The 23,468-nt window shown below is 39.3% G+C and overlaps 3 protein-coding genes across 4 annotated transcripts; 2 read left to right on the plus strand and 1 right to left on the minus strand.

The window, feature by feature from the left end:
* The first annotated feature begins 181 nt into the window (after positions 1-181).
* Positions 182-12,964, plus strand: LOC119548782 (solute carrier organic anion transporter family member 4A1). Of its 2 annotated transcripts, XM_037856346.1 has the most exons (7): positions 182-627; positions 6,004-6,311; positions 6,381-6,549; positions 8,672-8,774; positions 10,952-11,893; positions 12,456-12,644; positions 12,703-12,964. In XM_037856346.1, exons 1-7 carry the CDS (start codon positions 393-395, stop codon positions 12,824-12,826), a joined length of 2,070 nt encoding a protein of 689 aa, XP_037712274.1. In that variant the 5' UTR covers positions 182-392; the 3' UTR covers positions 12,827-12,964. The 2 variants fall into 2 exon arrangements, with proteins under 2 accessions (XP_037712274.1, XP_037712275.1); XM_037856347.1 differs by lacking the exons at positions 12,456-12,644; positions 12,703-12,964 and having other exon boundaries at positions 10,952-11,561; positions 11,653-11,824.
* Positions 12,965-13,036: 72 nt separating this feature from the next.
* On the minus strand, positions 13,037-15,290 carry LOC119547633 (prolyl 4-hydroxylase subunit alpha-2). Its single transcript, XM_037854570.1, has 8 exons — positions 15,090-15,290; positions 14,875-15,029; positions 14,643-14,793; positions 14,391-14,587; positions 13,806-14,326; positions 13,686-13,730; positions 13,199-13,364; positions 13,037-13,137 (listed from the first exon to the last, which is right to left on the minus strand). The coding sequence occupies exons 1-8, from the start codon at positions 15,284-15,286 to the stop codon at positions 13,079-13,081; spliced, it is 1,491 nt and encodes a 496-aa protein (XP_037710498.1). The 5' UTR covers positions 15,287-15,290; the 3' UTR covers positions 13,037-13,078.
* A 6,304-nt stretch (positions 15,291-21,594) lies between these two features.
* On the plus strand, positions 21,595-23,461 carry LOC119546210 (neurotrimin). Its single transcript, XM_037852345.1, has 5 exons — positions 21,595-21,893; positions 22,459-22,814; positions 22,897-23,178; positions 23,239-23,310; positions 23,370-23,461. The coding sequence occupies exons 1-5, from the start codon at positions 21,595-21,597 to the stop codon at positions 23,459-23,461; spliced, it is 1,101 nt and encodes a 366-aa protein (XP_037708273.1).
* Positions 23,462-23,468: the final 7 nt, after the last annotated feature.

Here is a 23,468-nt window from a genome sequence, read left to right on the forward strand (position 1 = left end):
AGTGTTGAATAAATATTTTGCAATGGGAATAATATTATCATTTTCATCTGAAAGGAAAACCGAATCCCCAGATAATAACGAAAGCAGCGTCATGACAACTGTTGATATGTGCAGCCCGTAAAATAAGAGGAGCTGAATGAGTGTGGGGGCGAAAAGATTTCATTCATGAATCCGAGATGTTTCGAGTGGGGTGGGGGTGGCATGGCAGGGTTGGTTTCCTTCAACAGAGCCCTGTTAGCGCGAGTCCTTAACAGCAAAGTCGGTCTGAGCTTCTGTATGGCGCGTTTTGAATATCTGAGCTCAGTCAGTTTCCGGCCTTCGCTCGGTGCGGATCGCAGTGGCAATTATATCGCGGATTATTGTGCAACAACAAGAAACCAGAAAGTGAAAACATGTCTGAGGCCAATATTGAGCTGGACTCGAACACTGCCGTGGCTCCCAAGTGCGCCAATGTGAACAACAACAACAGTGCCCGCTCCAGTCGAGTGGGAAGTGCATCCTCCGGAGCGGATTCGGATGCGGATGCCCAGCAATTCGGCTGGTGCGGATGGAGTCCGCCGTGGCTCCAGCGCTTCTGCACCGCCAAGTGGGCTCTTTTCTGGCTCTGCTGGGGCGGTGCTCTCCAAGGTGATATTCCGTTCCGAATTATGTACATATTATCTACTTACTTAATTCCGTTAAATGGTTCGTCTCGCAAATTTTCCGCCCACACTGGCTTTCTGTTTGAATTCCGTGGACTCGTCTTGGTTTAGCGTTAAATTCAAGGCAGTCGAATTTTTACATTGCCTCCAGTGGAATGTTCATCCAAAATATATGTTTAATGTTATTTTGAATTTAAAAATATTAGAATGACATCGTTTTTAACTAAGTTAACAACAATATTAATGCTAGCACCGTTTTAAAAATACACCGGTATTGAGCAGATATTCGAAATACGACTGAAAATCTAAGAGGAAAACATATCATTTTTTTTATATAGATCACTCATTTTAAAGTAGTTACTTTTATACCCGTTACTCGTAGATCAAAAGGGTGAATTAGACTCGCCAGAAAGTCAGGTAGATGGAAGAACTTCCGACCTATAAATTATATAAATATATAATTGAATAGGATCACTAGCCGTGTCAAACTAGCAGCGCACGTTTGTTTCATCGGAGTGTCACGCCCACTCTGACGCCCACATCACTAAAACCTGTCTAGTGCCCTCATTTTTTATGTTTTTTAAAAGTGTAGATGGAATTTTGCTTTGATTATCAATACCCATTTATATCCCAAAAATTGTTCAAATTCATTAAAAAGGACTAAGCAAAAAAAAAGGTGCAATCTCGGAAACAGCCGATTTGCTGCACTCATTTCTCCATCTCATTCGCACTCCCTCTAGCTAAGTATCTGGTATCTAATATTCGAGACCCTTCGACTATAGCTTTCTCTATTGTTATTGTTTAGAAAGAAACTTAAGTATGTAACCTGGGTTTAAAAATGTAGTTTAATAATTGCTTGTATAAATCTTTAGATGGACAAATTATTTATCTACTAAAGATTAGATTCGATAATATTGATTTTTCAGTTAACAAAGTGTTTAGATACTTCTAGAAATTTGACTCTAATACCTTTGACTTGGAATAAAAGTCCTGAAATCCAAATATTCAAATGGTATGCTATAATAATAGCATATAGGTTATCATTTTGTCAAAAAAAAACCAATTAATATATTATCAAGGGTTTAACAAGCGATTAATTTTTAAAATAAAAATAGGTCATAATAAGCATTCCAAAAGTGTCGCTCTTAAAGAACTTATAGAAATATCATTCACCTGCATTCCAGATAACTTGTAATTAAGATTTCTTTATAAAGACAATTATATTTTCAAGACTGGACACTTGCCCTGGGAAAGAGGGGCTTAAAATAATAATTGCAAAACCCTCTTGAATGCACCTTTGGCTTCTTGAATATATTGAATCAACATGGCCATATTTTTCTTGATTACAAGACAAACTTTTGCCAAGCAAACTTTTAGCGAGCCTGTATCCCAGAAGTCTCGAGTCGGCTAAGACAATGCAAAGACGGAGGCGATGGCGATGAGGACATCCACATCCGCATCGCTTCATTAGCATCCTGGGCATTCCCAGCCTCGGCCAGCAGGACTGTGTGCAACAGATAAGAATTCGACCAAGGAGCTGGGAGGAGGAAGGAAAAGGGAGCTGGCACCCAACCCGGCTGGAGTTCCTGTGAATGGAAGCGAATTAAAAATTAATATCTGCCCGGAGCAGTCAAGGGAGCTGATGATGCTCTAGCCCGAGGATGCATTAACCTCAAAAAATCACCGCACTTTGAATAGTTTGAAAGGCCCGTTGAAGTGTAAATGGGCCCAGTTTTAGCCTGCCATTTTCCAAGGGGTTTCTGAGTGGGTGTTTGAGTTCGAGGCCCCCCCAGCCCCTTGACGTTGTCATAGGCTATAGGTTATGGTTATACCGGAATCCGGGGGTGCGAGAGGGCAGCGGCATAAATCAAAACAATGTTAATCGCTGTTTACCCAACTCCAGATCCCCCGGCTGATCCCAACTGCAGTGGGTGCTGGTGCCCATGGCGACGGCTCAGTTCCAGCCTCAGTTTCCCACTCCTAATGGGTTCAAGCGGTTAATTAAAATTCGCCAATTTCACGAAAGCTGACGACACGTTTGTGCCTGTTCCGGGGGATTAGGCTGTGTTCCAGGGATTGGATGAAATCTGCAAAAATGCACTCGCTGGATGGAGGCCAGCATTAGCAATTTTGGATGGCTGCCAGCGAGGATGCATACGTGAGGGTAAACTAGATTCAAGGCTTAACTTTATTAATATTATCATCTCACATTCTTTATTATTAAATGTTAGACTTACATAAAATACAAATTTAGAAAGCCCCGAAAAATGATTTTTTACTTTCTTAATTAAAAACAATTTTTTTTATTAAAGATAAAGAAGCTATATTATAATATATTTTAGTATAAACCTTAAAAAATTATTTAAAGTATTTAGTATTTCGAAAATGAGAGTATCTTAACATTTTAAATCACTTTTTCTTTATGAAGGACCACATAAAGGCACATATCCTTCTTATTATCTTTTATTATTTTAAGAAGTCATAACAGTCTAGAGAAATTAGTTATTCAGCTTGAAAACTTTTTGTGAATTTAATAAATTCAATTATAAATCAAATCAAGTTTAAGTTGGTATGACTTTATCAGTCCACAGTTTTCCCTAATTATGTTTCAAGTGTATGTATCTTTAGAAAAACATATAAAAAGGTTTTTTCTTAAAGTGAAAAGTCGAATCTTTTGTACAGAGTTCACCATAATTGTTGCATCCACGTGCAACTTACATAAAATTGAAATTATTTAAATTATAATGTAATAAAAAATGATTCATTGTTGGGCTACGATCGCTGTGGAATGACTCACGCGGACATCTCCGGCGGTACGGTTGTCCATGTCCAGTATTTATGTCTTGGCCGTGTGCTGTAAGCAAACTGAATCTATATCCATGCAGTTCTTGCAGCTCGAATGGTCTGCTGGCATCTGTTGCACCGGGCTGCTCTGCTGGATGGTTGGGATGGTTGTTGGGAACACTTCCGGTTGGATGTGGATGTGGGTGACATCCCGCCCGTGGCTCGGCTTACGGATGCGGATGAGGCGGCACGTGACCGAAAATATTAATCAGTTGACACGGCATTAACATAAATCATCCGCAACAATTTTGGATTGCCGCGTTCCGCTCTCGTCATCCAATGGTTTATTGTTGTTTTTTATGGCTTTGCATTCAGCATCTTTCTATGGAAATGAGTAATTTAGCAAAATAACTCATATGGGCAAATCCGAAAAATGGTCAACCAGGACCGAAACAAAAAGATCTAATCATCGTATTTTTTGCGTATTTTCACAAATAAATGAAATTTCCCTGAATACTAAAAATATCTAATTTTTTTCATTTTTAGCTACTTTTAAAGTATGATTAATTTTTGATGATTAATTATTTTGGCAAGGAAAACATATGATTTGTTTGAACTTTTTCTACCAAATCTCTTTATTGCAATCTAATAAGAAAATAAAAATTCAAAGAGGGCAAAAAAATGTTCAATTAACTGTTTATAAAACCACACGGTACTTAATTCACTAAAAAAAAACAAATGGAGATATTTCCTTGGGAACAGAATCGAATGAAATCTACATGAATTCATTTTAAAAGTAAAGTTATTGCTTTAGAATATTCCGTCCCAATTCGCAGATATTTGCATTTTACTAGATTAAGCCAAAGTCGACATCTATTTTGTGTACGTTCGCGACCGCATGTTTTTTGCCAATATTATAAAAATGATAGCTTAATAAATTCCATCATTTACACTAAGCTAAGAGCTAACAAAATGCTATCGAATAGCAAAACAAAAATTCAGAAAACGTTTATTTTATTTTTTTATCTGCACTAAGTGCGTACGAACGTACGTTCGCGACCCCTGGAAATGCCCATATTAGAAATGGGAGTGATTCTGAACATGTGCACGTTTTGATTCAAAGGATGATCATATGCATAAGGATTGCTTATGATATAGGGAGGAAATCTGTTAATTAATAAGAGGGGCCCTCCCTTAGTATTATTTTAAAATGAAATATTTAAAATATAATTAATAGAAATGAGCTAGAATATTTTTTAAAGTAATTGGCTGGATATCTTTACTGCTAATTAGGCAAACAGTTCATGTCTATAAGCATCCCATCGTATCCCCACCGCGACGAACGTAAATCGATGCACATGCAAATTCGTAGATTGTCACGTAGTCAATGCAGTCTGTACACTTCACTGTATGCTTCAAGTCAAAGGTCACATACTTACTCCCACTCCCTAGTAAAAACTTCCCCGTCTCAAGGTTTCCATCGGGATTTATTAAATTATTGCACTTAGTGGGGTAAATGACTTGTAAGTGTCCTCTCCTTCCACCAACAATAGAAAGTTTCCTCCCCGCTTTCCGTCACCTTTATAACCAAAGATGACCAGGAGAGGTCTTCTTTCGGGCGATTATTGAAAAATAAATTGAATTCGTTGTAGAAAAAAAGAAATATTGTAAGCAACAATGGCTTTGTAGGTTGTTGAGGGCGGGCCCAGAACTAACAGATATTTATTTACGATAGAAAAATCGCCTAAGCCCTCAAAATCAATTTGTCGTACAGATATTTAATTTATGACCCGCCCCATGGCACTCAACTCAACTTAACCCCCTCCCTTATCAGCAGGACTATCTTCTGCCCTCTCCCATCCCTTCAAAACAGTATATGACAATCTGTTGACGGTCTGCGCTAAAGTCAAAACACCATGTTATGACTCTGGAAAGGGGGATGATCTTAGGGGGAAGAGGAACGAAAGGTGACTTATAGGAGGGAGTTTTTTCTATCAAACTATTTACTACTAAATTAACATTTAGGTACACAGAGAAAATTCTAACGATCTCATCTGAGTTGAAAATGTTCTTAAAATAGAACGACATTTTTAAATTGAAAATGTTTTTATTTTGCTCGAATTAAGTTGAATTGGCGGTATTTATGTACATTGTATATCTCAACAAATAAAATATTAGTTCAGTCCGTAGTGTATACTTAAAAGTTGTTAAATAAACTCAATTTATCTTTTCTCTTCTCACCATTTCGTTCTAATATTGAAAACAATGATACCAAAATGTACTTACACGGTTTTTAAGAACGAATGTTCTCAATTCAAGAACAATGTTTTTGGATATATCTCTCTGTGTATATTTTAAAATGCTTTTATGCACAAAATGATTACTGATTAAATACTGCTAAAAGAATGTTATACTCTTGATTTGTTTGTTGATACCGCCTTTAAGTGGTCAGTGGTCAACAGAGGCAGAACTGCGGCAGAGGTCGGCAGAGAACATTTTTATCCCACGGGCTCTCCGCTCTTTTTTTATCATCTTGTATGTTGTAATAATTGTATTTAAAAAATCCTTTTCCTTACAGGTTTGATAGTGAACGGTCTAATCAATGTGTCTATATCCACAATTGAGCGCCGTTTTGGACTCCGCTCCCGGCAGATGGGACTGGTGGCCAGTGGCTACGACGTGGCCTCATTTGCGTGCCTGGTTCCGGTTACCTACTACGGCGGACGACGAGGAGCCTCCAAGCCGCGCTTCATCGCCATCGGACTGATCGTGATGGGTCTGGGATCGCTGGTCTTTCTGCTGCCCAACTTCCTGGTGGGCAAATACCGAGCCACCATTGCAGAGGCGAATGTATGTGAGGCCAACTCCAACTCCAGTCAGACAATGGTAAGGGGATTTTTAGGGGAAGATACCATGGATACCATGGATACCCTGCTGATTCTCAATTCCTTGCAGACCGCCTGCGAGCTAAATGGTTGGGGGGAGGGCGAGAGTCTAACCTGGACGGTCTGGCTCTTCCTGGCGGCCCAACTCCTCCATGGAGCCGGTGCCTCGCCCCTCTTCACCCTGGGCGTCACTTATATCGATGAGAACGTCTCAAAGAAGATGTCATCTGTTTACTTGGGTAAGTTGCAAACGACGCATTCGTTGATAAGACGCGCAAAAACTTTTGTCTGCCGCAGTCGCAGTCGCACAACAAATGAAGTATGTATGCACAAATACCCACACTTTTTGGGGGGGTTTACCATGGGTCTATTGGTCCTTATACGATATCAAAGATATCAAAGTATCTGCTAGTTGCTTTCTCACACATGAATATTTATTTTTATTCGCCTTATTGCCAAACTACGTTGGTTACAAAGGGAGAAAATACTGTTTACTGTTTGCGATCCCAATCCTCCCGGGGGTTTGGGTTCGGGATTGGGTCTCGAATCTAGTGTCAGCCGGCTTCAGCTTCCTTCCCCCTGTTGACCCAATTTTAAAGAGCCAGATTGTTGCTGACTCAGTTGAGACGCGGGTCTGAGGAAGAGCCAACGGCAGCTGAAATTTATTGCCTCTTAGTTAGGTTTATCGTGCCATCCGAAGACGACAGTGAAATTATCAAACCCGTCCAGCATCGGCTCTCTGCCTCCCTGGATATCGCTGTCTGGCATTGAGACAATTGAAATTCGCTTCTTCCTGGGAGTTTTGCTCCATTTCGGGCTGGATGGAGGGTTGGCCCGAGGAACTGATTGCACGGTGCATTTCAAAGATAAATAAATAAAGGCGCAGTCCGCGAAATAGCTGCTCTGGGATAAATGTTAAACCTGAAGTTAGATCCCGTATTTTTTATAATTTCATAATATAATAAATTTTTAAAAATAAGCCACAAGCGTTTTTAAGGCTGAAGCAAAATATTTCCCTGGGTTCTTAAAAAAAAACAAGGAAGAACGCTATAGTCGAGTACCTCGACTATCAGATACCCGTTACTCAGCTAAAGGGACCAAAGGGAAATGGAGATATGCAAGCAGCAAAGCGAGATTTAAATGCGCCACCTACCGGCGGAAGACAGATTTAAGCATTGTGGGCGTTAGGGTAGGCGTGGCAAATTTTTTTTTGGATCAATCGATAGGCATTGACGAGACCAATACATTTCAGTTAAAATTTTTAATCTAGCATACAAATTGTGGGCGCCACAGGCTTGGGCGGTTTGTGGGCGTTAGAGTGGGCGTGGCATATTTGCGTAACAAACTTGCGCTGCGCACAAGGCTACGGAATCTAAATCTGAAATCCCAATACTCTATCTTTGATATTTTCCGAGATATCCGCGTTCATATTTACGATTTTTTGAAGTTTGTGGGCGTTAGAGTGGGCGTGGCAAACTTTTTTTTGGGTCAATCGATAGGTATTGATGAGAACAATTCATTTCAGTTTAAATTTTTACTCTAGCATCAAAACTGTAGAAGCCACAGTTTTGGGCGGTTTGTGGGCGTTAGAGTGGGCGTGGCACTCTACTGAAACAAACTTGCGCTGCGTAAGAAGCTCAGGAATCTGCTCGCCAAATCTCAATAGCCTAGCTCTCATAGTTTCCAAGATCTCAGCGTTCATCCGGACAGACAGAGGGACAGACGGACAGACGGACAGACGGACAGACGGACATGGCTAGATCGACTCGGCTAGTGATCCTGACCAAGAATATATATACTTTATGGGGTCGGAAACGCTTCCTTCTGCCTGTTACATACTTTCCGACGAATCTAGTATACCCTTTTACTCTGCGAGTAACGGGTATAAATATTAAAATACAATTTATTTTCCAAGGTTTAAACATAATATTTTCCTGGGTTCACAGAAAAAAATATTAAGATACTATTTATTTTCCAAGGTTAAAACATAATATTTCCCTGGGTTCTGAGAAAAAAATATTAAAATACTTTTTTTTTTAATAAAGTAAATGTAAACTTTTTATTATTTTTAAAGTTCTTTACCTGATAGAAATGGTTTTAGATTGATTTTAACTTGACCTTCTGTTTCAAACCAAGCTCTATTTTTAAGCAATGTTGAGGCCAATTCTCATGTGGTCATGACATTTCCTAGAATTTTGAAACGCACTGTATCATCGAGGGTTGCAATTGATGACATTTCACAGGCAAATTAAGATTTTGGTGTTTGATAATGATATTTGGTATAACTATGACTCGTTGACAAATTGTACCGACGTCATTTATTAAGATACTATAGTTTAATATAGAAATTTGTTTTCGCAGGCATTTATTACACCATGGCCACCGTGGGACCGGCGATTGGCTACGTTTTCGGAGGACAGTTGCTGCTCATCTACACGGATTGGATGAGCGTGGACCCCGCGCAGTAAGTGCATCTGATAAGCTGGCTATGATTGTTATTAATCGAGTGACTTAGTGCCCTCGGATGAGTGAGTGAGTGGGTGGATGAGTGGGTGCTGATGGAGATAAAGAGCAGGTGACTTTAAGGGCGGTTAAAAGGGGCGGAGATGCTGCGAAGCTTATTTGTTACCCGGCAACGGCAAAGGCCACAAAGCACCTCGCCGTGTAAATATCTCCTGAGAGTAATAAAACAACATTCCCGCTGACAACGAGGAAATAAGGTGCGAATGAGGATGAGCATTTGTTTGATTCACCTGCACGGTGGGCAGGTGTGGCTGGGTGGGCGGATGGGGCAAAGGAGGTCGCCAGGCGGAGTCACAGAACACCATCTGCATCCCAGTCCTCGAGGATACAACCGCATGGCTTATTGTCAAGGTGATGCCATAAGTCATAATGTCTGCTCAACCCCCCCCACTCCACAGTTCGTAAATTATGTCGAGGACATGAAAATTTTGTTTATGATTTTGTACATGTTTACGAGTGGTTAGGGCTAAACAAATACTTTTGGCGACCTTTTGTAGCCACCGCTGCAAAGAAAAAATAGTAAATAAATATAAATTCCCATTCAAGTTAATTTAAAAAGTCGGAAAAGTGGAAAATTCGGGTAGGGAAATGAGTTATATTGGGTACGCTAAATAAAGTTTTTTATTCAGGTTCTTCATTGGTTTCAAGTATTTCTAAAATTAAAGTCAATGCCATTATATACTAAATATGGTAAAAAACTAGGAAATCATTCATGTTTTTTGGTTTTAAGATTTAAAGTGTTATTTTGTGGTTTTGTATCAGGTCTATGAAACAATTCCTTTTATTAAGTAAACTGAAATTATTAAAAAAATATTTTCTTGAGGACTTGCAAATATATTTTGGGGGAAAGGAATAAAACAAACAATAGTAATATAGAATATTGTAAGTTCATTAGTTAGTAAAACAACAGTTTACGATAAATATGTTGTACCTACTTAAAATGTTTTATTTATTTTTTGTTAAACGGTAAGTTAATGAAGGAAACCACAAACTTACAAGAACCTAAATATTTAAAATACAATAGAATCTGACCAAATAAATACATCTCAGTTTAAAACAAGGAAGAACGCTATAGTCGAGTACCTCGACTATCAGATACCCGTTACTCAGCTAAAATGACCAAAGCAAAATAGAGATATGCAGCAAAGCGAGGTTGAAATGCGCCACCTACCGGCGGTAGACAGATTTAAGCGTTGTGGGCGTTAGAGTGGGCGTGGCAAAGTTTTTTTTGGATCAATCGATAGGTATTGACAAGACCAATACATTTCAGTTAAAATTTTTTATCTAGCATGAATATTGTGGGCGCCACAGGCTTGGGCGGTTTCTGGGCGTTAGAGTGGGAGTGGCATATTCGCGTGACAAACTTGCGCTGCGCTCAAGCCTACGGAATCTAAATCTGAATTCCCATTTCTCTATCTTTGATATTTTCCGAGATATCTGCGTTCATATTTACGATTTTTTGAAGTTTGTGGGCGGTTTGTGGGCGTTCAAGTGGGCGTGGTAAACTTTTTTTTGGGTCAATCGATAGGTATTGATGAGAACAATACATTTCAATTAAAATTTTTTTTCTAGCATGGAAACTGTAGGAGCCTCAGTTTTGGGCGGTTTGTGGGCGTTAGAGTGGGCGTGGCACTCTGCTGAAACAAACTTGCGCTGCGTAAGAAGCTCAGGAATCTGCACGCCTAATCTCAATAGCCTAGCTCTTATAGTTTCCAAGATCTCAGCGTTCATCCGGACGGACAGACAGACGGACAGACGGACAGACGGACAGACGGACAGACGGACAGACGGACAGACGGACAGACGGACATGGCTAGATCGACTCGGCTAGTGATCCCGATCAAGAATATATATACTTTATGGGGTCGGAAACGCTTCCTTCTGCCTGTTACATACTTTCCGACGAATCTAGTATACCCTTTTACTCTACGAGTAACGGGTATAATAAGTTGAGGATATTGAAGCTTTTAATAATACCTAAATGTTGAGAGGATGTTTTCTTAATACACTAGTGCAATATGTCTGTATGTATGAGATTTGGTTAAATAAATGTAATAATAATTTCCTAGGGGAAATGGCCTTAGTTAACTAATTTAAATCCAATCTTCACCCCTTTAGACTCAGCCTGACCAGCGACAGCAAGGTTTGGATTGGAGCCTGGTGGCTGGGCTTCATCTTCGCTGCTGTAATGTGCCTTCTGATCGCCCTGCCCATTTTCGGCTATCCGAAATTACTTCCCGGGGCGGAAAAGCTGCAGCTGGAAAGGGTTTCCGAGGCGCATGCCACCAAATCAGAGGAGGATGCGTCCAGTGAAGTGGCCAGGAGGGGACTAGCTGAACTGCCCCGCGCGGTGCTCAGTCTGCTGGGGAATCCCACCTTCTTTTTCCTGAACCTGGCTGGAGCCACTGAGGGTCTGGTCATAGCCGGATTCGCCGCCTTCCTGCCCAAACAGATCGAGAACCAGTTTAGCATTTCACCCATGCACTCGGCCCTGGTGATGGGTCTGATCACGGTTCCAGCCGGTGGTGGAGGCACCTTCCTTGGCGGCTATTTGGTCAAGAAGTGGAATCTGGCCTGCCGGGGAATCATCAAGATGTGTCTGCTGGCCAGTGTGGTGGCGGCCCTGTTCACCATCTGCTTTCTGGTCTCTTGTCCTAATCCCAAGTTCGCTGGCGTCACAACAGGCTATAATCTGGAGGCCAGGAGTAATCCACCTGCTTTGGAGGCGGTATGCAACTCCAATTGCGGCTGCAGTCGTACGAACTACGATCCAATCTGTGGCATCAATGGGGTCATGTACTACAGTCCTTGCTTCGCAGGATGTGCCCAGGAGGAGCACGCGAACAGCCTGAAACGCTACCACAACTGCAGCTGCATCGAAAGCGTTGGCTGGGTGGATGAGGGCAGTTCATCCTCGGGATCCTCCGACTTTCGGCCAGATGCCACCAACCTGAAGTGCGACTCCACGTGCCACACCCTGCCGATCTTCGTGGCCCTCTGCTTCATCCTGATGGTCTTCACGTTCCTGGCCACCATGCCCGCCCTGTCAGCCACACTGAGGTTTGTCAACTTTATACATTTTCTTAATTTGATAATAATAAATAATAATAATAGCTAAGTATCGAAGTTCATACTACGAAAGCCAAATTTAGGGAAAATATACTTGAAGTACGTTATAAAATTGATCAATATTTAAATTTATAATTATAACACCGATTGATCCTAACTTTAACTTTAGGAGCTTACCCTTATAAGTTAATATACTAAGAACAAAATGTTCTTATATAAAACATTTTTCAATAGATATAAGAAAATTAGGACATATAACAACTAACAAGGATGAATTCAAGAAGTCATATTTATAGCACAGACAATTTTGTAATACTTATATTAAAAAATTTTAGACAAGATATGACTGAAACGTATAAACATATCTCAAAGCCTTATCTGTTTTTATTTGAAACCCCTAATATATATATTTTTGAGTGCATAAAAGTCTCTAATTTCTTTCCAAAAATCGGGATCGTATTTTAAGTAACTTAACATAATTTCAAGTGCCTTTCAGTACAACAAAATCAATTACATGATCAAGATTTATGTAATATTTTACTCTTGCTCTTAGATGTGTTCAGGATGAACAGCGATCCTTTGCTTTGGGGCTGCAATGGATAAAGGTACGCCTGCTGGGCACCATACCAGCTCCTCTAATATTCGGAGCCCTGATCGACGAATCCTGCATTTTGTGGCAGGAGTCCTGCGATAAGGAAGCTGGAGGAGCTTGCCTTGTCTACGATAACTATTATATCAGCCGGTGAGAATAACAGTTTGATTACTTCTGAGGATAATACTTATTAATATTATTATTACAGCTATATGTGGCTACTAGCGTTGATCTGCAAATTGGGTTCCGTAGTCTTCTTTGCGTGCGCCTGGTGGTTTTACGTGCCACCTAATAAAACACCTAAGGAAAATGGAACGGAAGACGTTAATTAAGGAAGTTTTAGTATTAACCATCGAACTGAAATATAATATAATGTCCCAGCCAGCCAATTGGCTCATATTGTGGCTCATCAATAACTGGCTAGCATTTTTAATCGATTAGCTACGGTCTTAAGAAGTATTTTAAATGTCTTTTATTTTCAGCTCATAACCCAGCTTATCACAATATCATTTGCCATTTGAAGTAACTATTAAAACTTTTTGTGTAGCTTTAAAAAACAGGGTGGTTTTATTTAAAATATTTTGCTACCTGTAGCAGGGCTTCGTGAACATTTGCTCATAGTTCAGCATGCTCTTGACTGAAACTAAAAATTAAAAATAATTAAGGTTTCATTTGTTTAAATTTATGATCTTTCAAGGACTAACCCCATCGGTTGCCCAATATCATGGGACAAACGGAGTGTCTGGTCAAGGGATTTGGTTCGCCATTATTGTGTAGATTGTACCAGAACAGGGCGGAACCTTTCCTCGGCTGTATGGAAAGTTGGGCTGAAGGAAAAATGGTGGCCCCACCCACTGGTACATCGGTCATCTGGAGAAGAAAGTAGCAAAGAAGAAAGCTAAAAAAGAGAAGACTTAGCGGGGAACAACTTTTTTTATGGTATATTATATTAATATATTTGTATACCAAAAAGGAAGGTTTAGCTCTTTCTTATTAAAATGTAATGGCTAGTAAGCTTAGTAATTTTCTAAATCAGTGAACAATGTCGTTTAAAAATGATCTGTCTAAAGGTATTACCTTATAATCGGCAAAAAAAATGAATAAACAATTAAGTATTCTTCTTAATTGTAGGCTAAAAATCCTATATTTTAAAACTATAACTTTGTTCTTAACACTAAAACGTATACTTACATAGAACAAGAAGGTCATAAGTCGATCACCTTCCTCATTCAGTTCCTAGTTTTTAGGATTGAGGATATATTCTTAAATAAAAAAAATATTATGTACTTGGTTATAAAACAGTTTACTTGCCGGATAAAGTCTCGGATCCTTGTAATCGCTGTGCTCTGGGAAATAGCCACCCAGGCCATAATTGATCCTGGCCAAAGAAGTTGTATTGCCAACATCCAGACCCGATATATCCGCCATGCGATTTACCAAAGTCTTATCCAATTTTCCACCATCGTCTTCGGTGACTTTGACGTGAAAAAGACGAATTATCTGGTCTGGAGTTGTGTAATTATCCGTAGTGCCCTGGATCATCTCATCTTGCGTCAAGTTCGTCAGTTGAGCGATCTCCCTGTCGTAGATCACGTCGTGATATAGCCATATAAGCGGGTTCCTGCTGATCTCCTCCTCCTTAAGGGGAGCTATTCGCATAAATGGTGTTGTGGTTCTATTGTAGCGACACACCAGTTGAGGATTTGGTGGAAACTTTCCCCTGCAGCCCCGTTCAGTGGCAGTAATAGCTTCTTTTGGCTTTAAGTGGACCAGTGGAATCCCTGGGTCCTCAGATAGTTCCTTGAGATATTGACTCAAGCTGTCGACGGAACCTAGTTATTAGAATTAATATATTCAAAAATAATTAGATAAGTAATATCTCTTTTTTATACTTGCCCTCTTGGAGCCGACATATAACAAATTTTCTTCGTAGCTCCTCTTGTTTTGGAAGATAGAACTGACGAGCAACACTGTTCTGAGGCTCTTTGAAAACACTCAAGGCTAATCGATACCACTGGGCACTCCTTCTAAATTCTGATCTATTGTACAAATAATCTCCTATAGCTAGGCAATCGGGAGCAGACATTCGGTTTCTAATAGGTTATCTTAATCAGTCGCTTAAGCTAAATCTAATTATTTAATTCTTACTGCAGTTGATAGCCAGCTAGAAGACCCTTGACCATATCTGATGACTTCAGTCCATAAAAGTGCTCTATCCTATCCATTCCCAAAAAGGCCTCTTGCATATCCTCTGCGATGGGGGTTCGATTTACGAGTTTATGCATTTCCTCAACATCAACTAAAAAAAGATAAATTAACACTCATCCCTGGATATTTAGTCCTGGGTTTCATCTTTTAAAAATTCTATTATTATTCATACCTTTCGCAGAATCTGAATCTCTGATGTAAGCAATCAACTTGGGCCAATCTTCATGAGCTCTCCTCACAAGTCCCAACGAATTAAGTGGATTGGACACATATTGAAAGCGATCCGCCTTACTAAGAAGATTCTTATGTTTCACTGAGTTAATAAACCTGATGAATAGTTATAAAGTCATTATTATTTTTTGGGAGATTCTAGGATATCATATGTACATTCGAAGACTTTCGACTTTTTGATTTAGAAAGTTAACATAGTTTGTCAAATGCTCCATATAGGAATTCTCAATTTCCCGAAGCTCTGACAGGGCTCGAATGGAAATTGTGTAGATAACTTCCTTAGGTTTATCTTGCGTTTCGCAAAACGTCAATGTTAATAAAAAAATTAAGCTTAACATAATGGAACCCAGCATTCGAAGGAACATTCTAGAGCAGACTAGCGTAAGATTTTCTACGCCCAAGTTGTTATCCATTCTTTTTGAAAGTATTTACACGGTTCATTCGTTTCGCTTCTAATAAATAATCCGGTCATCATCTTAGTACCGATTGATTTTTTTGGAATAATATTTATATTTTTATCAGTGCTCTTTGGAAAATAAAATTAATGCAAATGATATTTTGTTTAATGTATTAGTAAAAAATTGTTAAATATTTCAAAAATATTCTCAAATTTTTCAGGGTTTCTTTTTCAATAACGGTACAAAATCGTTAATTTTAAGTTGAGTTTTCCACCTTTGTTATTTTACATCTTACTCGAGTAGCCAGGAAACAAACCAAGTTAGTCAGACAAAGAAATTCGACGGTCTGGCAACACAGCGCTTGAATCCAAAAATTGATAACGGGCGTAACGATTGTTTTGGGCGGAAAACCTAAAAAACTCGAGGTATGATTTTAAAAAGCGCTAGTCTTATTCTTATTTGTGAAAGGAGTTTAGACGCTTGCAATTACTTTTTGAATTTTGTTTTTTTTATTTCATATATAAACAGGACGAACAGGTTAAGGAGAGGGTACACACCGAAGGGGTAATGATGGAACGAAAATAAAAGTAAGCATATCCTTTTTTTGTGATAACTTTCTTTTGAAATTGTATTTCCTTAATAGTGAGGTAAGAATTTTTAAACAAAAATAACTTTATTTATAATTTATAGTCGGGAACCCCCGACTCGGTAGACCACTGAGTAGTCGATGAAAAGTTAAGAACAACATCTTGTTAAAAAAAATGAGTTATTGCTTAAACAAGACATTTATGTACCAGGATAGAAACGGTCTTAAAAAAAAGAGCTCCTTGTAGAATTTATTAATTTGTGTATATCTATAAATTAGATTTTTTTTTGAATAACTTACAAAGTAATATGATTTTATATATGAATCATTGAAGACAAAAACTAGGAGAGTTTCTATTATATATGGGTATGAATAGGTCCAGGCATCAATAATATTTTCGACTTGATATAGTCGAATCTGTCGGAGGGTGCTTTGATTCATGCAGTTCTCAAATAACATTACAAAATAAAAAAAATCTAATTCAAAGAAAGTCCTTACCTACACACGCCGTGTGAAACTTGCCTGTGCCAGCAAAAGTCGGGCCCCAGAGAAAATAACAATCAAGCGAATTCCGCTTGCTTATTATCATTATTGTTATCGCTATTGAAAAGCGCTAATTGTGCGCAAATAGCGGGGCGAACTTATTGCTAACTTATTAAAAAGCTCACACATGCAAACCAAGGCAGTTGGAAAAGTGCAAGCTGGGCGGAAAATGGCAGAAGGTGCCAAAGGATGCGGAGAAAGGTGAAAGTTTGGCGGGAGATGTGCGGAATTTCGGGGTTAATTAGAATGGTATTGGTGGAGTTCGGTAGTTGGTGGAGTTGTCAGGGAGATGGGCTCTTCACTCCACCCACCACCCTCTGAGATACCAATGTGTTGTCACTTTCCCTGGGCAACATGTCATACTCCACGATACCGTCACGTGCATATGAAAATGTTACGCCGGGCGCTTTATGAATGAAACATTTACTATTGCATACCTTTGCCTCAGTCTCTTGGCTGCGGGGCAACTTGACTGCTGGCCAACCAGTCAGGACACCCATTTTGCCACCCATTTAGCCACCCACTTAGCCACCCATTTAGCCACCCATTTAACCACCCACTTAGCCACCCATCCTCGCAAGGCCGCAGGACACATGCGCAACGCCATCGCCTCGACGGGCAGCATTTGAATTTTGAATATGAATTTTGACACTTGATTATCAGCTCCGCTCGCAGTTCGCGGCCAGTTGTAAGAGTGCGCGGACGTCTGTCCACGGCAATCGGTGGAAATTCGGCAAGGAAAACTTTATCCAAAAGACCGGAAAAAATAAATTTGCTCTAGTGCAGCGGAAGTTCAACTTGGGCTATTTGGCCAGTGAAAGTGTCGAAATAAAAAGAAAGGGGAAAACAGTATTTTAAAAAGTTCGCACTTTGGTCGCGGTGGTTTTTTTCGTTGAATATGAGAAGGCCATTTCCCGGCATTTGGCTGCTCCTGATGCAGTGTCTGTCTTTGAGCTGGGCTAGCTTCTCGGAGTTAAACAACTGTAAGTCGACCGATAATATGGCAAACTAAAAGATATAAATGAAGCGGTTAGATAGTTGACAAAGATTTTCGAGGGGCTGTAGAAGATGTGGATGTAATAATATATAAAAATATTTGTTTTGAGTATAATTTTGTTTCTTAAAGAAAACCTCAAATTTTAAATGGTGTGATTTTTGCCTAATGTAAACTTTCAACCGATTTTGGAACAAAGTATGTTTTTTTGTTTCTTTAAAATGAAGATGTCAGTAGATTTTAAACATTTTTGTTTAGCTGTTAATACTTAGAGCAAACTACAAGTTCTTTAATATTCAAACACATTGTTCTTGAATTGAGAACATTCGATCTCAAAAACAGTTTAAGTACAAACGTTCTTATTTTAAGCTGAACGTTTTTAATTCAAGATCGAAATGGTACGTTATAAAAAAGTGAATTGAGTTGATTCCGTTCCATTTTCAAATTGACTTCGTTAGTTACTTAAGAACATATTTGGATTAAATTGTATAGTAATAAGTTATTTCGTTCTGTTTTTAAGAACATTTTGGTTTCAAAATGGTACAATTTTTGGATTGATTTTATCTGAATTTGGGACCAAAAGAAGTACATTTTAAACTTCTTTTAAAAGGAAAATATTAGTTTAAATTGTCCTTGAAAACAGCTAAATATTAGATTGAATAATAATTAGAATATAATAATTCTATAGAATTAAATTCTAAGACAAAGGATGGGGAACTACCCATTTAATTTTGAGAAAGAAAGGTTTGTTTCATTAATGTCAATGGTTTCTTCAATCTCCGATCTTAAATGTACTGAACCTAGATCCATTTGTGTTTTTCGAGAGCTATTAACTTGAGCAATTAAATTTCAACCTGTCTACAAGCTAAACTTTTGTAGCCCATCAACACATTGTATTAGCCCAAAAATGTAAAGCTAATTGACTGCAAACTATCTTAAACCAAAGTGCCAACGAAAAGCGTTGAAATACCACCAGCAGCAGCAGCAGCGGATAAAATGGAAGGCAGCTGGTAATCGGAAGTCCAACGAGTCCATAAGTGAATAAACTGTGGCCAACATATTCCCCAGACCAGGGTCTGCAGACATGGCGAAGGGGTTTCCGGCGGAGAGCTGCGGAAGAGTAACGAGGGGCAACTTCCGCCAGGGAAAATGGTCGGGCAGAAAAACAAAACAAATTTTCCTTGACTTTGGCGAGCCAAGTGCGATAAATATATCAAAATGCGAAATTCGTTATTTAAATCAATGTGCCAGATGCAAAATAAACATAAATATTGGCAGGCTAGCCGCAGCGTGCGATAAGAAAGTGAGAGGTGGCTCAAAAGAAGTGATGTGCACCCCATGATGTTCCGCCCCAAAAAGGAAAACCCCCCAAAACCTCCCCCCCTCACAGCGGGCATACAGACAGACAGTCGCGGAAAGGCGACGTTTTCCCACTTCCTATTGCACTCTGCGTTATTTTCATTTTTTTACCCGTCGTTGGTGGTTTCTGCCGCTGAAGTGCCGCGATTTTGGGTGGGAGTTTCGGGCCTTACAGGCACTGCAGTGGGTTATTTTCCACTTTTTTGCCCATTTTTTTGGCAGACATTGCGTGCTGATTGTGATTCTTTTCGCCTGCACTCGCCTGCAGACAGTTGGAGTGTCTAACCAGGAGACAGGACATTCACTTTCCGTTTCAAGTTCAACGGTGTGGGCAGAGGACTCGGACTCGGACCCGGCCGGATTTGCAGGGACTTCATGGGGAAATTGCGACTTAAGCCTTCGGCCAGCGATACAAATCGAGCAGCGAAAACAGGAATATATTTAACAGCTCATAGCCAATTTCCCCCATAAAAGGCGCCAACAACAAAGGGGTGTAGTGGCAAAAAAGTTAAACGCGAAATTACATTACAAAATATAAGTAAGAAAGGCCTTATGTATTATACACTAAAAACAATAGTTTTTCATAGTGAAATTGAGAGTTTAAAAAGACTGCTTCAGGATTTCGGCAGGTTTTCTCGACCTAAGGTTAAACTTAAAATATGTTTTAGACCTAGAAAACGTATAAATACTTACTTACTTACTTAAATTCACTTAGGTTACATACATAAAAGGGCATACCCTTTAAATAAGTTCGATTTAAAGAAATTCTACTACAAGTTATTAATTTCCCCGCTTATTTTTATAAGGTTATATTATAACAGGCTATGTTGAATTTTTAAAGTGATGGTATAGCTAGAAACAATAATTTTTGATGCTATAAAATATGTAAAGTCTGGTTAAGGATAGGATTGCGATTTTGGGAACTATAACAGTTATGGTTTAGGATTGAGTAAACTTTTATCTTTAGGTTCATCTAGGGGTTTTTGAGACACCTAAAAAGGTGCCAAGCCAAGCCGAGTTTTTATCCCCAGTGCAAATACAATGTGTTTTATGGTTAAAAAAGTCTCGTACGTCCCTTTCTTTGGAATGTTTCAATATGCAAACATGCAATAGCCAAATTGCAATAACAACAAGAACAGAAACCATATCAACTGAAGGCAGTCAAACAATGGCGTCTCTCACGTTTGAAGGGACGAAAGGCGCAACGGACCCAAAACACCCTACTTTGCCCAGGCCACGAACCCAAACATAATCGCAAATTATAGGCTATATGGCATGGCATCGTAGGCTCCCCCAATTTGATGCTAGTTTGGTGGACACCCCTCCCACACCCGCAACGCAATCAATTCATGGGCGGAGAGGTGGGGGTTCAAAATGTAAAGGTGTAGCCAGCTTTTTACAATTTTCCAGGTACTAGCACCTGCCCCCCATACCGTTCTATTAGATTTTTGCATTTTTTCGGGTTATTATTTGCTCATAATTGTAATTTAGGTATTTGCTGTGTGTGGAATGGGCGGCAGGAGCTGGCTGAATGCCTCGTCTCCTGGCCACAAAGTCATGCTACTTGTTAGGCATGTGATGTGATTTTTCCATTTTTACCGACTCCTTTCCATAGTTGTTGTGTTTGCGATGGTCGGAGGTCGGTTTGCGGTCGGAACTCTGGTGGTTAAGTTGGCTGACGGCAAATGTCGAAGTCTTGCGGTTGGCCAGTTTGAATGAAAATGATTGCGATGGGACTCAAGTTGAGCCAAATCAACAATCTACCGGAAAAGAACGGGTTGAGCCAAAAAATCTGGGGGTTCACATATAACTAATCTCAAATTGTTATACTATAGTTTAAATTTTAGTCATTATAATAATCTATTTAAATAATCCTTTTACCAAATATATTCACAACATTTTAATTTGTTGAAAAATCAGTGAATACATAACTTCATCTTGATTTCCCCTTCAAAAAATGAGTAGAAAGATAAGTCAATGATTAAGTATAAATACAATAAGTAATAGGACATCCCTTTTATTGCGTTGTAAGGAAATTAGTTAACAATGTTTATAAATAATCGATCTAAAGCTTATGAAAAATACTTAGGGACATTTAAATCCTTTTATACCCTTTAAATAACGTATAAAATCAACAACAAAATTATACTTATTATCTAAAAACTGCAGTCATACCAACCACGAATTGCATTGTTATTGCGACTAAAGCAGCAGTAAAACTATTAAAAGTCAAATCTAAAATCTTATTTCAACCCACTTTTTTTAACGAGACAAAAAATGAATTTTAGTTTTCAAATTCTCTTTAAATATGTAACTTTTTTAATGAAAAAGGCTCAAATAACATTGTTGTAGTTAAGTTTGGTGACCAAAATGAAGCTGTCATCTCCAATAAGCAGTTAATTTCCCTAATTGTTGGATTATTTGCCGCTGTCTCGGCTTAATGTTAACCTCAACAAATTTATGACCGTTGACAATTTTTAAATATCGTTGACCATTTTGGAGAGCCATCTGGCAAGTGTTGAACATTTTTGGCTAGGCCGTTGACATTCTGCAGACACACGCGAAATGCGTGAGAAAAGCAGTGAAATAATTATCCTAATAATTGTGGATTAAAAAAGCCACACATTTAAAAAGGTTATTTTTTAATTGAATTAAATTTGTGCGCCTGAAATCCTTGAAATGGGATTATACCAAATGCCAGTGTCTAACATTTGCAAGCCTCATAAACCACCCCGGAATTCGCCCAGCAGTTGTTTTGTATCCGCCCCATTTAGCGCCCTAATGATGAAAGCCATAAATGTCAACCAATTGGGTTTTCTGTCATCTTCCCTTCCAGCGGATCCCAAGTTCAGCGGACCCATCAACAATTCAACAGTTCCCGTGGGACGGGATGCCCTGCTCACGTGTGTTGTCCACGATTTAGTAAGCTTCAAGGTGGCCTGGTTGCGAGTGGACACGCAGACCATCCTGAGCATCCAGAACCATGTCATCACCAAGAACCATCGCATCGCCATCTCCCACACGGAGCATCGCATCTGGCAGCTGAAAATACGCGATGTCCAGGAATCAGATCGCGGATGGTGAGTTACAACTAAATCGAATCATTTCAGTCCTCACTCTTTAAGTTAATGATATCTTGGTATAACTTATCTTAAAACCAGAGACCATAATCATTATAAGCGATTTTCAGACAAATCCAAAAATAGTCATTATCCTTTAAGTTTTACTATGTATTTTTCAAAAATAATCATTATTTTTCAGTTTTATATACATGTATTGATCAGGAAAAATAATTACTGTACAAAAATCGTTACTTTTAAAGTGTAAGCGAAATAAAATCTCTATTCTTTTATCGCTTACCTAATGATTATTTCTGATAAATATTTATACAACTCAGAAATAAAGCATGAGCAAAATCAATATAATAAATAATTATTTTATAATAATCGTTGCGGACTTTAAAAGGCTATCTAATTAGTAACTGAATGGAATATTTCATTTGGTTTTCCGACTATTATAAATGAATGAATATAAATGAATTTTTGATTCCATAATCAAAGATAATGACTATTTCCAATCCTTGATTATAATAGTCTCTTAACCCTAATACATAATTTTATAAACCTATATTGGAAATTCCTTCAGGTACATGTGCCAAATCAACACAGATCCCATGAAGAGCCAAATGGGCTACCTGGATGTGGTGGTGCCACCCGACATTGTGGACTACCAAACCAGTCAGGATGTGGTTCGTTCCTCTGGAGATAATGTCACCCTCACTTGCAGTGCCACAGGCGTTCCTTTGCCAACAATCACGTGGCGTCGAGAGGAATCAGCTCCACTCTTACTTTCCGACGAGGGCGATCAGGAGGTGTACAGCGTGGAAGGACAGAATCTCACGCTGTGGCAGGTGCATCGCAACCATATGGGTGCCTACCTCTGCATCGCCTCCAATGGGGTGCCTCCCACAGTGAGCAAACGCGTCATGTTGGTGGTCAACTGTAAGTGAGATTGAAATATAAGTATTTATAGAATATTTATATATAGTATATTCATTAAATCCAATTTCCATACCCATTGCAGTTGCTCCGACAATCTGGACTCGTTACGATACCATTTACGTGGGTCTGGGCCAGAAGCTGACGCTGGAGTGCATCACAGAATCGCAGCCGGCGTCGGTAAACTTCTGGCTGAGGGGCTCCGAATTGCTGCAGGGAGGTTCCTACGAATCCGTCACTGTGGATCACGTGCATCGGATCGTGATGCGCATCACGCTGCGTCCGATTACGAAACGAGACTTTGGCGAGTACAAATGCAGGGCGAAGAATGCCATGGGCCAAACAGATCGTATTATAACAGTGCATCGTAAGTCTGTTCAGATTTCGGTTATCTAATCCCATAGACAAAGCCTCTGTTGATTTCCAGATAAAGCCAAGAAGCATGGTCAGCACTCACATCAGACTTCCACCCGCGAAAGTCAGTTCATTGTCATCGAAGGTTTGTTTTCCCTAAGTAAACTTAAATCTTTAAGGATAAGAAACTTTAATTTATTTCAGAGTACATAGCGAATGCGACTGATAAGAGCTGCAGTTTCCGCCCCCTTTGGATTATATTTCTATGTTTCGTCAATAAAGTTTCCATTTTGTGAGCAATCA

Source organism: Drosophila subpulchrella, chromosome 2L, assembly GCF_014743375.2.
Source record: "Drosophila subpulchrella strain 33 F10 #4 breed RU33 chromosome 2L, RU_Dsub_v1.1 Primary Assembly, whole genome shotgun sequence".
Lineage (NCBI taxonomy): Eukaryota > Metazoa > Arthropoda > Insecta > Diptera > Drosophilidae > Drosophila > Drosophila subpulchrella.